At 34.8% G+C, this 15,310-nt stretch overlaps 1 protein-coding gene across 1 annotated transcript; it reads left to right on the plus strand.

Moving 5' to 3' along the window:
• Nucleotides 1-1,415: 1,415 nt before the first annotated feature.
• Nucleotides 1,416-8,708, plus strand: LOC112057267 (peptidoglycan recognition protein-like). The gene is made up of 4 exons (XM_024097761.2): nt 1,416-1,509; nt 3,324-3,525; nt 4,813-4,928; nt 6,103-8,708. Exons 1-4 carry the CDS (start codon nt 1,446-1,448, stop codon nt 6,297-6,299), a joined length of 579 nt encoding a protein of 192 aa, XP_023953529.2. The 5' UTR covers nt 1,416-1,445; the 3' UTR covers nt 6,300-8,708.
• Nucleotides 8,709-15,310: the final 6,602 nt, after the last annotated feature.

Raw genomic sequence — 15,310 nt, forward strand, 5'->3', positions numbered from 1 at the left:
AGGTTCAATTTTAACGAGTTTCCTAATGTCGGTATTTTCGTGGTCCAAGATCTAATGTCAATAAAAATAAAATGGGTGAAATGGGGTTGATATTGGTGTATAATTTAAATTCGAGTTAGGAATCTAATTCAGGACATTAGTACAAAAAACTAACGCTGGAGTTCGTGAAGGTAATTTGAAATGTTAATCATTTCAAAACCTGCCGTAGAGTGATAATCTTTTATTCAGTTTTTTTTCATTTTAACACAAAAATACTAAACCGATTTTCATGAAAATGGGACTAATGACCAATGGGACCATCTTTTTTAAGCAAAAAAAGACTTTTCTAAATTGTTTAATTAATAATGATGTTATGAGGTAATAAACATTGAAAAAAAAACATACTCGTCGAATTAAGAACCTCCTCCTATTTTTGAAGTCGGTTAATAAATAAAGAAATATTTCTATCTTATGACATGCATGTTAAATAATAATTTACAGTTTATCTTCAGGCGAAAATCACGTGGATGCTACAATGTCACAAGACTGAAAAATACTTATCTCATTAGCCAAATGTGAGATATGGCAATAAATGATTAGATAAGTGAATCGTTGATTAAGTAATATGTAAGGTAGTATACAAACTGAATGACTTTATTTTTTTACTTAGACATAGATCTATAAAAGAGGTAAAGTTTGTGCGTGAGAATACGGGGATAAAATATAGCTTATATCACAAATAACGTGCCTTTCTAGTTGTAAAAGAATTTTCAGAAGTGGTAAGGAATCTAAAACTGTATGAATTTTCATCTAATTACGATAAAAGATTTTTAATAGATTTATTGAATTTTTTATGAAATTTTATAATCCTATTTATTTTGCAAATATACAGACAATCTTAGGCCGTGATAGCCCAGCGGATATCACGGCCTAAGATTCTCTGCCTCCGGTTCTGGAAGGTGAGGGTTCGAATCCGGTCCGGGGCATGCACCTCCAACTTTTCAGTTGTGTGGTTTTAAGAAATATGCTATACCAGAGAATTTTCACAATTCTCTGTGTGAAGTCTGCCAATCCGCATTGGGCCAGCGTTTGGACCCTAACGTAACCCCTCTCATTCTGAGAGGATACCTGATCTCAGCAGTGAGCCGAATATGGGTTGATAATGAAAGACAATCTTTGTTTTTTATGTATAAATTAGTTAACATTGACCTTATTTACCCGAATATATCATAAAAAAACATACATACAGCCGAACGTAGAACCTCCTCCTTTTTGGAAGTCGGTTAATCGATGTATAGAAACCTAGTCATCATCCCCATTATAGAAACTGAAGTGTCCTTTATCAGATGTTTGGGGATGTACCTCGTCCTATTGAATTACTACGAGTACATATACGTTTGCGAGCGGTCATTCTACTCATTTCTAACAACGTCTAATCGGAGACTTGTGTGTATTCAGTTTTCAAGATGGCCACCGCACAAATTGCTCTTTTCCTCGTGGTCGTTACAGTCAGTCAGTTCCGATTTACTGGTATGTTTGTTTTCCTTGTTACATAAAAATGTATTTACATAATAATATTATGTCAGTAACCAAATGTGTGCTTTGGTAATGTATAGATGTTTTTGGATTGTCAATAGGCCCGTGTGAAAATAGAACCACGAAATTTTTCTCAATAGGCGAGCGAAGAACCCCAAAAAAAGCTTTAGTTTATAACCCTAACTCTTTTACGACCGTGTAATATTGGTACTAAAATGATTGTTGTACAAGATGCAATAATTTTTTGGGGTATAAGTAGTCTTGTATAAAATGGTAACTATCATTTGCCAAATTTCATAGTTTTGGGTCAATGGAAAGTACACACACTATAAATTTAGATTCCTTTGAATGTGGTGAAATGTTTTTACGTTTTTTACTGCTTAAACAGTCGTATCTTTGTTACGCTAACTTAAAAGTTTTGAAAAGTTTAACTCGATACTGTGATGAAGCATTTTGACAAACAGACATACAGACGGACAACAAAGTAATAATCCTAAGTTTATGAGATTTTATCCCTTAAAGGTCAGAAAAAAACTAACCTGTCTTATCGATAAGTATTTCTTCGTTTTTACACATCAGAATATAAAAAAAAAGCTCAGCATCGTAAAGTACAGATGTTAAACCTGATTCCGATAACAGGTTTGTCTTGGTTTGTACCCATCGGCTACGAGATGAAAATATTTCATAAAAATAAATCTTCAAATAAAGGTATTTGCTTTTACCGCTAAAGAAACACAGGAAATCCATTATACGGAAATATTGCAATACCTGGAAAGTAATTTGAGATTACGGGAAATAAGCAACTCGTGTTGGATGGATATTTCATACCTACTCGTGTATTCATCAATAAACGTATTTTAGCTTGAAAGTATAGACCAGGGTTTCTCAAACTTTCGGCTCCACGAACCCCTGTTAAAATTTCCAAGCGACAGCTAATCTCTTACTAACTAATGAATACCCCCCCCCCCCTTCAAAGAAAAAAATAAATTTGACTATTGAAGAAAATAAGGTTTTTATTTCTATAAAAGTGAACACATAAAGTACTGAAAAGAAATGTCTTTGTAATATTAATGAGATGGGTGTGCTTGTTTCTTGTCGCAAATTGATTCAGTGTTAGGAGTAATTTTGGACAATTTTAACCTCAATTCTGACTTGGTATCAGTTATCAAGCCAACATTACGTAAATCTTGTCGCGAACCCCCTGCCGTCGAATGGCGAACCCCTAGGCGTTCGCGTACCAAACTTTGAGAAACCCTGGTATAGGCCGTCGATGTTTGATCAAACGTGGTTTGTAAAACACTTCTACGTAAAATAATTGTATTGAATTAAATTTGTTAGCTCAGAAACTACTAGATCGATTTGAAACATTCTTTTATCTCTGATATCCCTGATAATGGTGATTCTAATGGTAGGTACCTATAGACTACGGGAACGGGAACTACGAGGGTGAATCTGCATGTGGCCTACTAGTCTAAACAGAAATATTATTTCCTTTTATATTTTTTTTAAATACGAAATAAATTCAAACGGAATACAATAAGAAACTTAAGCCAAGTAATCGTAATAGCACAAATATCCACGTGGAAAGTTGGCAAGAATATTAAAAGGGCTACATTCCCCAATGGACAGCAGCAATCCTTTGTTCAAATATAAGCCAGCCATGAAATGCCACCAAAATTAACCGTGGTAAAATAATTCGGAAAAATTTCACTCTTTAATACTAAATTAAAAGTGCACGGCCGGAGGCCGCGCGTTTTTTATACGTGGCACGGTTGGTAATTAATTAGTTGTTAATCTTTTTATTACAGTGGCTGATTGTGATGCAGTGCCAATAGAAAAATGGGGCGGCAGTCCTTTGAACAGGTCAAAGGAACTCTCAAGACCTGTGAAGATAGCCGTAGTACAGCATACAGTTACCCCAGAATGTTCGACTGACGCTGAATGTGAAGAAGCAGTTAGATTTATAAGAGAGATGCAAATAAAAAACGGCTTCGACGATATTGCACAGTCGTAAGTATTATTTAGAAGTTTCATCATTAACAATCCATATGTGGTTCACTGTTTACCACGAGTCTCCCCTCAGGATGAGAGAGGTTAGGTTAATAGTCCTTCACGCTGCCTTATTGCGGATCGATAGAATTTACACACGTAACGAGTTAAGTAAATTCTCAAGAATGCGGGTTTCCTCACGATGTTTCTCCTTCACCGTTTGAGACACGTGATATTTAATTTAATAAAATGCACACAACTGAAAAGCTACAGATGCATGCACCAGTCGGCAGACTGGATTCGAAACAACGCCCTCAGAATCAAAGCCAGGGGTCATAATTGGGTCATAAACACCAATTTTAGTATTATAATAGATTTTTTCAAATTATCCTTACCTTACCACCTTATCAGCCGATAGACATCCACTGCTGGACATAGACCTCTTGCATGAACCTCCAAGCACAACGGTCTCGAGCCGTCAGCATCCAGCGACTCCCTGCAACCCGCTTGATATCCTCGGTTCACCTAGTCCACCTTTCCGGTGCGGGGTTGCCAGCACCTTGGGACCCCAACGTCCATCGGCTCTTCGAACTATGTGGCCTGCCCATTGCCACTTCAGCTTCGCGACTCGCTGAGCTATGTCAGTGACTTTGGTTCGTCTGCGGATCTTCTCATTCCTGATTCGATCACGCAGAGAAATTCCAAGCATAGCTAGCTCCATCGCCCGCAGAGTGACTTTGAGACTTCTAATAACGCCCATAGTCAGAGACCAAGTCTCAGATTCGTAGGTAATCATTGGCAACACGTACTGTTTGAAGACTTTCGTCTTCGAAACATTTTTCGATACTGTCGATTTTTTGAAATTAGTTTAGTATATCTAAACTGAAATGAAGGAAAAAAAATCCAATCAAACCAATCTAACATAAATATTGATAGGCTTTGTTCTTATTTTTTTCCGTTACCTTATAAAAACATTAAAACTGAATTAAGAACCTCCTGCTTTTTTAAAATCTGAAGAGAGGTAAATTTTGTACATGAAATATATTTCCACAATAACTATCACGGGGATGATTAGTGATCGATACTGATGCCAAAAATGGTTGGATAGGGTTAGGGTAGGGTAGGGGTAGGGTGGGGCAATGGCAGGGGTAGTTGATAGTTTACATCGACTTTCACGCGGACGAATTGGCGGGCGTCCGCTAGTCCAATAATAAGGAGGTTTTCTGCTGAGATTTGCTTACTTAATATTGTCGTTTCGTATTATCATTTTCATATAGATGAGGTTTAACAAAACGGTATTCGTTTCAGTTTCGTAGTTGGCGGCAATGGGAAAGTGTATGAAGGAGCGGGATGGAAAGTTGGCGCGCACACTTTTCGATGGAACGAGAAATCTATTGGTATCTCTTTTGTCGGGGATTTTAGAGGTAATTTTAAAAATAATAATATATATTACCAGTGGTGTTATCAAAAATAGTACCAGTGGCGAATAATGGAATTTAGGTGAAGCCGTCCCGAAGAAAAGGAAATTCATACAGTATGATACAAATTCCGGTTCTTACAGTTTTTTTGACAATACGATCCAAAACGCCTGTCGGCCATGATGGTCTATATTTCAACTGTTTCATGACGTCACGTTAACAAATTCTTTACAAACGGAGCGTTTGATAAAAATATTAGTTAACGATTATTTAGTACACCAAGTAACATTGTGACGTCACAAAATGGACGACAGCGTTTTTGACATTTGGAAAATTTTGAAAAATACATGATTTTTTAATTAAGTTCTATATCAAGTTTTATAAGAAATCCTTAACTTTTATTAATTGATATAGATATATTTCGAACCTTTAATCTACCTATATACGCAATTAATATTGTTTATATTAAATTTGATATGACTGAACTACCCTATTTAGTTTAGAAACACGTCTTTTTGATAGTGAAAAGTCTTATAATGAAAATACTCTACCTGATATGGATTCGCCAGATGATGAGTAAAGTTTTATACGAATAAATTCAAACTTCAATTCTAATTTTCTATATTGAAATGTACGAAAATATGACAGTTTTGAAGCTTCTCAAGATAACATATCAAGTTAATAAAACTTTCTCATGATCCCGAAGTATGAGTTTTAAATAATATGAGTAGATTATACATTTGTGTTTAGTCTGGTAAAAGACTTTGTTAGGAGGTTCTCAATGTTTTTTTTTTTAAAGAATATAAGGTCTTTATTATTGGATCTATCATCATTATCAGCTTAAGGGCCCACTATGGGGTCAGGCCTGCCTTCTTTTAGGAGAGGGGATTTGTAGCATAAACCCACCACGTTGCTTCAATGCGGATTGGCGGGCTTAAGGTGGTAATTGTTAAATCCATTAACGACCGCTATCAGATGTTAATGATAGTGATCAGCAGTCTAATTCATTAACTTTAACATATGTTAGTTGACATATATAAATGTGAACCGGTGCCTTCGTACAGTTCTCACATAATCCGACCCAGGATTCGAACCCACGATCTCGTGATACCTCACACCTAACCACTGAACCAACGGAGTAGTTAGCTGAATCTATACTTACTTATGATTATTCTTTCAGAAAAATTGCCGTCTCCCCAAGCATTGCAGGCCGCACAGAAATTCCTCGAATGTTCAGTAGGAAACAAGAATTTGGATGAGAAGTACCACCTAGTGGGTCACCTCCAACTGACTGCCACTATCAGTCCTGGAGCCGAGTTACAGAATCTCATTGAAACTTGGCCACATTGGTTGCGTGACGTCAGCATTTTGAATTAACATGAAATCCAGACAAAGTGATTTGTCTGTTACTTTTTTATAGCTAAGTCACTGAACCGATTTTGAGACTTTAGTATGAAGATAAATTGGATCTTTGAGCAGAACATAGTGTAACGAGCTCTTCGAAAATGAGTGCTGTTTATTATTGATATTATAAAAAGGGGGTATTTTATAATTTGAGTTCAGTTCTTTGTTAGGCAGCGTGGACGCCGTCTCGCTGCCAATCACGTTAGTGATTTTGTGCGATAATGTTATGTGGTGTAATTATTGATCATAAATTGTTTAGTGTGGAGATATCGGATAGGGAAGGTGAGGGTTAATGCATTCTAAAAGGATTTTTAAACCTACAACGAAGGTCACAAGTCCTGGGACCTGCTCGAGGTGTTTCCTCTACCACAAAATGATAGTACAATCACTGCTGCAACCCATTTCACGTTACAAAAGGTTACTTTTTGAGCAAAAATATGAATCGAATGAGTTCGAGCATTACGACTAGAAAAAAGTGTCATGCAAGGCATTGTTTTGTTGTAGACGACGTTTTTTAAATAAGATTAATTCCACTTGCGTGTTCCGCTACCATAAATATAACGGTTTTTTCTTTCACCTTTATGTTCCATTATTATGTAAATCGTATACTGTTGTCTGTAGTTTTTTTAAGTATTCAAACTATAACGTCTTTGTCGGTATTTCTTAAGCTGTACATAAAGATTCAAACATTTCAACACTTAAATATCAGGCACTTTGAATCTTGTTCAAATAAGTGCGCAAAGAAATGGACTTTGCCGAACGGTGTTGGTTTTTTACCTTACTCGCTTAATGCATTCAAAGTCAACGTACTGTTTAAAGATGGAGTAGCAGTGGGTTGCATCAATAACTGGACAAGCAAATGTACAAAGTTCGTTATTTAAATGTTCAAATAATTTAAGCATAATAATATTATGTGCTACATGAAGCACCGGCTTTAGTTTCTTACCTAGCAGTCTTAAGCGAGAACATTATATTATAGAACTTTAGTTATTTGGTAATTTTCTTTTAATTCTGTACATTATATTGTGTTAAAATTTCTAGTCATAAGTTAATAAACATTCATTTTCAAACATGAAAACCAAATTTTTTTTGTGTAACTTAAAGTGACAAGGCTTAAGACTAAATAGTTTCACCTTTGAATGCAAATGCATGCAATGCATGCAAAAATGAAATAAAATGAACTTTATTTGCCTTAATACATTTAAATATACAGGGTGCTCATAAAAAATATAAAGTCGCAGTGTGTTACCATATACATGACGCTCAAATTTTACAATATATATAATTGTTTGAGTATTTATTACTTACCCCCATCACACAATTGTTTTAATTAAGAAATACAATTAAAAATTGAAATAAATATAAACTTATACATGTCAAAACTAAATTTTGTCTACGTCTAGGAAAAAGTAACTAATATTTTTTACTTCAATAATAAGCACAGACTGTTAATATTACTTGTAGTGCTGTCAATCCGTGGGCATGTTGCCAAATTACACTTTAACTTCACATTCGCTTTAAATACTAAAAAAAATTATGGGAATGATATATCCGATTGATAGTTTGATCACTAGGCCTAACGATGACGAATGTCATATTTTTTTTAATTATCGAAGCCTTCAATTCTCTTTCTACAAACATAAGGATAACTAATGGATTAAAACCCCATTTACAGTTATGTATATATATATATTATATATCGTAATATATAAATCAGTTATGTTTAACAATAAATTAGATCTATAAAAATCTTAATAACAGTAGCTACACCATTGAAAAAACTGATTCAAGATAGAAAAATTTAAATCAGTTCTTTTAAAACTATTTAAAAATTAGTTTTAGATATTTGAGTGGTGTATCTACCATTTGCGTTTTATCCATTAATTACGGGACACCCTGTATAAATGTATATAGCTATATTTTAATGAATTTTATAAATAGGTGGAGTAAATTTCTTGTACTTTCAGTAAATTATAAAATTTAATTAAGAGAAAAGTGAAATGAAATAATTAATGAGGAAATAACAAAGCTTTGTTTTCTCGCGGTTTGACGCAACGCTTTGTTAAGGAGTAGGTACCGGAAAATAAATGGCACTCTCTTGAGCTATCATTCGCACGAGAGTTTTTTTACCGGACGTTAAAAAGTGTTCAAATATAGTATTAAGTTAAATGAAGGTCTACGATTATTTTCAACGTCCAAAATTGAAAATGCAACACTGCTCGATAAAAAGTGTCGGGTTTTTAAAACGCTGTCGTGTAAACATATACTTAAGAATGCATTTGTTGTATTTGAACGCTTTTTAACGTCCGTTAAAAAAAAACTCTCGTGCGAATGGGGGCTGAAGTGTCAATGTTCTATTTTTTGCTGTTTCTAATAAAAAATACGAAAAATCTACATTTTTATTTTTCTTCCCATCTCCAGGCTTTTACTCGTAGTTGCTACTGAGAAATTAAAAAAAACAAATCGAAAGAAAGAATAACTTACTATAGAGCGACCAGGAGCTCGAACCCAGTACCTCAAAATCCGTAGCATAGGTATCAATCATACCTACAGTATATTACGAGCACAAACTACAGGCATAGGTACATAACCCTTTGTAACTATGTAAGTATTATAAATATTCGATTTATTTAAACCAGACGGCAAAAATAAATTAAATAATTGTTTAAAAGATCAAAGATCCTTATATTGTATGCTAATGTATAGACCGGGAACGTTTTTGCACATTGTCCAAAATTATTAATAATTCAAAGCCAAACCAGTAATATCGTAATCGTAATGCTAACCACCCACCATCCGATAAATCCACGTGCCTACAGCGCTAACAGCTTGACGTCCGATAAAACTGATCGTGTGTTGGTCGCTATGTGTAAGACATTAATCGCGTCTGGCATACGATTAGTCGTAAGCGATGCAGGCTTGTGGACTTATTGAATGGTGGGTGGCTAGCATAACCAAACTAGGATTAACAAATAAGTATCAGTGGCGAAGGATGGAATTTAGAAAAAGGTAAGCCGAAAAGGAAATTTATATAGCGTGATACAATTTTCCGTTTCTCATATATTTAGATACAGTACAACAATGATTAAGCATGATTTTTAAAAGGTAACCCGGCGGGAATCGGCTTGGACAAACTCTTCGCCGCTGGTTATAACATTTAAGTTTCCTTAAATGTATTCCTTATTTAATTTGAGAATCCAAACAATTATTGACCGTGAAGATCCTTTTTCACAAGAACGTGTCATAAAATTGTAATTAACACCAATTATGTACGTCTGCAATACGCGGCAGTTGGGTTCGTTATATGGAAAATACAGAGCTTTCCTGTCTTTGTAGAAACTTTCACTGCAAAGTTTTAGCCCGGATTTGTGAAGTTGGTAGTGTTATACTCATGCTCTAACTGTCAGAATAGTAATAATTAACATGCTCTAAGGCATGGCACGGAGCATGTTAATTAAGTAGTCAAAGCTATATCACCCTAAGCCCGCCAACCCGCATTGGAACAGTGTGGTGGGTCTAAGCTCCATATCCCCTCTCCTATAAGATGAATGGCCCTGGTTTTGAGTCATTAAAATATACTGATAAATAATTCCCAAGAACAATTTTTTTACCCATAATTATTGCCTAAAAACTAGAGATGCGCAGACTATGTCGTTTGCCGACTAGCCGACTAGTCGGTTGCAAAAATGTCGACTAGTCAGCCAAGCCGATCATTTCGGGTATTTCCGTAAAGTTTAGTTTATTTAGGTTCAACTGATTTAAGCGCAAGTCATCTGCAGAAGTGTCGTGTTTTTATCACTTTTTCAATGCCAAACAAACGAAGGATTGGAAGATTAAAAAAAAGAACCCTGAGCGTCGATACATTCCTCTTGAATGTACGAGAGGTTAAATAAAAGAAACGTACGCAACAAAATTTTTCATCTCACTACAGCAAGGAAAATGCTAACTAAGTACAAGAAATCTCAATTTGGCAATGATTTATATCCACCACTCTAGTTTTATAGTTGTTAAATTATCACAAAAATACAAACAATTTTTTATACACGTGCGTTTTTTTTTAAATATACGATAGGAATATTTTATCTTATCACTGGCAATTGTTTATGACTATAAATAATAATACATTTAATGTAAACTTTGACTAAATCTGCTAATTTTAAAATAATAGCTATCTTATGTTTTTTAATGACCAACTAAAAATTTCATATTTATAAAACTTACTTTTGCTTTGATGGATAAGTCTATCAAAGCAAAAGTAACTTTTTTAAATAAGCTTGTTGATATGTTGTAACATTTCAAGTGAGATGAAAAATATACTTTTTTTTTGTACAGGTGATACTGTTAATGTTTATGGAAGTGAAAGAGTTGAATTACAATTTAATCATGACAAAAACAATATCTTTAGTAAGGATGTTTTTTTCTTCCTTTTAAATAATATTAATTAATGAATAATACAAATAAAATAATAAGCCGACTAATCGGCGCTCTTTGCAGGCTAAACGTCGACTAGTTGCCGATTAGTCGGCTTTACCGACTAGTCGGCGCATCTCTACTTAGAATGTCTTGTTACTGTGTATTTTTTTTTACTCAGAATTGCCTAAAAATTTGTTACAATATTACTTTACAGGTGTCTTCCTAAGTACGTATGTCGGTGCCATATTAAAATTCTATACATTTGTTCGCAATTTGAGATTATACTTATACCATTTGTAACAACAAACGTTAGTGTGGCTAAGAATAATCTAGAATATCTAGAATCTATACTTATAATACGAATTCTGTACATTTTGTACATTCTGTACATTAAAGATATTTTAAAAAAATTTGTTGGGGGGCATTATATAATCGATACTGAAGCTAAAAATATTTCTTTTCGATTTTTTGTCTGTCTGTCTGTCCGTGTTTTTTTGTTATTCGGGCATCACGCTGAAACTACTGAATGAATTCAAACGAAACTTGGCGCGGTTTAAGACTATAATACGGAAAAGGTTATAGGATACTTTTTATTGCGAAAATAAAATGAGAAGGGGGTGAAAAAGAATTGAAAGTTTGTATGGAAAGTCCTTCATTTTTAGAGTTACAGTTTTAAAAATTTGTTCATAAATTCTAAAAAAATACGAAATATAATGAAATTCAAAAATTTTTGAATGAAACAGGGCTTGAAAGTTTACATTGATTTCCACGCGGACAAAGTCGCGGGCGTCCGCTAGTTAGACATATACGAGTAGGTACAATAACAAAGTTGTACGCTTACTAAGGTAAAAAAACATAGCTAGAGGTTAGGGGTTCATTCAGTACTATTTCGAGGCGCGTTGCGTACAACGTGACCAATGACTTGATGTACGAGAGTATAAAATGAACTTTATTTGTCAGCTAATAAGACACATTCTTGTACATCGTTGTTAAAGTATAGCAAAATGGGCTATAATTATGGTTGGAACCATCATTTAATTGGTAGTTATCTATATTATCAGATGCAAAATATTTATTACCATATTTTATTCTTCTCAGTATGTATGTATTTTTCTTTACTATGTATTATATATAGTATTATTTGTACTCCGAAAATAATATACATTTTAATGTAGGTAACACTTTCTTAGAACAACAATATATCTTGCGTTACAACTGTTTTACTAAAATTGCCTAAAAATGTTTCTTACAACTTTTTTTTCAGAATTGCCTAAACCTTAGTTACAATGTTACTTTACAGGTGTCTTCCTAGGCCATAATGTACCTATGTCAAGGTGACATATTTCAATTAGACATACAATAACTAAGTTTTACACTAATGAGGTAGATACAAAACACCCAGGTACAGGTTAGGGGTTCATTGAGTACTATTTCGAGGCGCGTTGTATACAACGTGACTCTACCAATGACTTGATGTAGGATAGTATAAAACGAACTTTATCTGATAGATAATAAAACACATTTTTGTACATCATTGTTAAAGTATAGCAAAATTGGCTATAATTATAGTTGTAACCATCATTTAATTGGTAGTTATCTATATTATCAGATGCAAAATATTTATTACCATTTTTTATTCTTCTCAGTTATTATGTATGTATGTTTGTCATTTTTTACTATGTATTTTTGATTCCGCAAATATATAGGTAAAATTACATGCACACCAAATTGCATATAGGCACATTTTAATGTAGGTAACACTTCCTTAGAACAACAATATATCTTGCGTTACAACTGTTTTACTGAGATTGCCTAAAAATGTCTCTTACAACTTTTTTTTCAGAATTGCCTAAACCTTAGTTACAATGTTACTTTACAGGTGTCTTCCAAGGGCATAATGTACCTATGTCAAGGTGACATATTTCAATTAGACATACAATAACAAAGTTTTACACTAACGAGGTAGATACAAAACACACAGGTACAGGTTAGGGGTTCATTCAGTACTATTTCGAAGCGCGTTGTATACAACGTGACTCTACCAATGACTTGATGTAGGATAGTATGAAATGAACTTTATCTCACAGACAATAAGACACATTATTGTTTAAATTGTTTAAATATAGTAAATTGGCTATAATTATGCTGTAACCATCCTCTAATTGGTTGGTATGCTTATTATCTGAAACGAAATATTTATTACCAACCATTTTTGTCTGCTCAGTTACTATGTATCTTTGTCCTCCTTTGACCCGGCAAATAAAATAAAATCACACACTGATACTAAATCCATCGTAGGTACATCATAATATTATGAGTAGTTTTTAGGTATGCAATTTTGTTAAAATAAAAAATCAATATCAAAAGTATGTATAGCTTTATTTTTCTTTCACTTGTTTAATCACCAATCTACCTTAATTAATAACATTATAAAAAGCCAGGTCAATCTTTGCTTTGACTTATTTGCACTTCTGCAACCCATACTCTACCCTGCTCCCCCCTAACCTACCCCTACCCTGCCTCTTCCCTAACCCTACCATACCTCTACCCTGTCCTTATCCTACCCTACCCTTCCCCTTCCCTACAATATTTTTTTTTATATTTCTTAAAATGTTTGACACCGCATGCCGCAACATAAAGAATTTAGTCAGAACTTTATATAGATGTGATACTTGTTTTTCTCTTTTCAGTTCACTACGCATGAGTAGGGTTCTTTAGTTTTATAATAATATTTTTTTTAACGTAAGGATATATTTTATTTAAACTAGGTATACAAAGCCTTAAACAATTACGAGAGGTAGGTATTTTTTTTTTTTTGTGTTAGGTAAGTGCCGATGGCTCCACGTGGGACCACTACGGCGTCACCGGGGGTTTGGGCGAGCGCAGATGCATCGCCTGATGAGACCCGAAGGCTGAAATAAAGTTAGAGGATGGAACGACTCTCTAAGGGCGTCTCCTATGAGACTCGGACCTCGGCTTAGAGGGCCATTTGGGAAGGTGTAACCGTGACCTGAGTGAATCAGTCCGGACGCCCCCGAGATCGTGAGTTAGAAAACCCACGTCCGGGTGACGTTAGATATCGGGGACATCGTCTTCGACGGCGAAGACGCTGTGTTGCTTGTGATTGTGTTGTCCGGGAAGCATTGTCGGTCGTAAAGAGGTAGGTATACTTCTATATAAATGTACTGTAGATAGGGAAGGGATTTCATACTCATAATAATATGTATAGTTATTATTACTTCTTAGCTCTGTTTACATGATATGCTTAAACCATAGTGAGTATTTACGGACATGATTTGTTGGTTTGTCCCATCCTAAGCAAATACCAAAGGGACTGCGGATCGCTTTAACATACAATCGCGGTATTATAATACTGTCCTCTCCGTATATCGTCAAACATATTAAGTAGGTACTTTGCGTCGTCAAAACAGAAGCTTGCAAGCCTTTTCAACCTGAAATCCGCCTTTTTCTCCTTCAGTACAGTGTGCACTTCAAATGCTTTGTGTCTTTGATCGCTTTGAAGTTTAGTGGAAGAAAAGGTTTATGTTTCTGTATTGTCGTTGTTTTATCTAAACCAATACTTGAAAGCTTGCGAAGTTATTTCAGTTTTACATTATTATCGTATTAGAAAGTGTCAGTAAAGTAAAGTACACTTCTGAGTCTGCTAAAAAGAGATATACTCGTATATGTAAGCCGGTAACTATCCGTTAAACCGTTTTCGAGTTTTATCGAGACTAATTTAGTAATTTATCTTATACACAAGAACAACCATATATTTAGCCGTGATATGACCTCTGCCTCAGATTCCGGAGGTTGTGGGTTCGAACCTCCAACTTTTCAGCTGTGTGCATTTTAAAAAATTAAATATCACGTGTCTCAATCGGTAAAGGAAAACATCGTGAGGAAACCTGCATACCAGAGAATTATCTTAATTCTCTGTGTGTGTGAAGTCTGCCAATCCGCATTGGGCCAGCGTGGTGGACTATTGGCCTTACCCCTCTCATTCTGAGAGGAGACTCGAGCTCAGCAGTGAGCCGAATATGAGTTGATGACGACGACGACGACAAGAACTACCAAACGCCCGCAGTTTGACCCGCGTATTTATCGTTCCTGTGATAAAACAAGCATAAAATAAAGCCTATGATACTCAAAAATAACGTGGTTAACTACGATATTATTTTATTATGATTAATACCTCGATACAATAAACCAAACCAATTTTAAAAATACTACGAGCATACATCACTACCCGTTTATTCCTACAAAATATGAACATTCAACATTTTCTTTGTTTGTGATATCCCATATATATGTAAAGTTCTCAACAATATAAATTAATCAAGCCCAATCAGAAGATAGCTACTTGAAACCGTTGAAGAGTTCCCTTAGCTGTCCTTCGTCTCCATCACCAGACCCCTAATAACAGTCACAGCCCATCTAGATGTAAAGTTCTCATCAATACAAATGAATCAAACCCAAACACAAGATAGCTACTGTAAACAGTTGAAGAGTTCCCTGAACTGTCTCCATTCTATGTCTGTCACTATTACCAGACCTCTAATGACAGTCAC

Source organism: Bicyclus anynana, chromosome 12 (assembly GCF_947172395.1).
Source record: "Bicyclus anynana chromosome 12, ilBicAnyn1.1, whole genome shotgun sequence".
In the NCBI taxonomy this organism is placed as follows: domain Eukaryota; kingdom Metazoa; phylum Arthropoda; class Insecta; order Lepidoptera; family Nymphalidae; genus Bicyclus; species Bicyclus anynana.

What these genes read in the sequence shown, in the direction of transcription:
- LOC112057267 (XM_024097761.2), top strand. Translation starts at nt 1,446, where the DNA reads ATGGCCACCGCACAAATTGCTCTTTTCCTCGTGGTCGTTACAGTCAGT. An exon ending in TTCGACGATATTGCACAGTC is followed by an intron (nt 3,526 to 4,812) that starts GTAAGTATTATT and finishes TATTCGTTTCAG; the next exon opens with TTTCGTAGTTGGCGGCAATG. An exon ending in TTTTGTCGGGGATTTTAGAG is followed by an intron (nt 4,929 to 6,102) that starts GTAATTTTAAAA and finishes TTATTCTTTCAG; the next exon opens with AAAAATTGCCGTCTCCCCAA.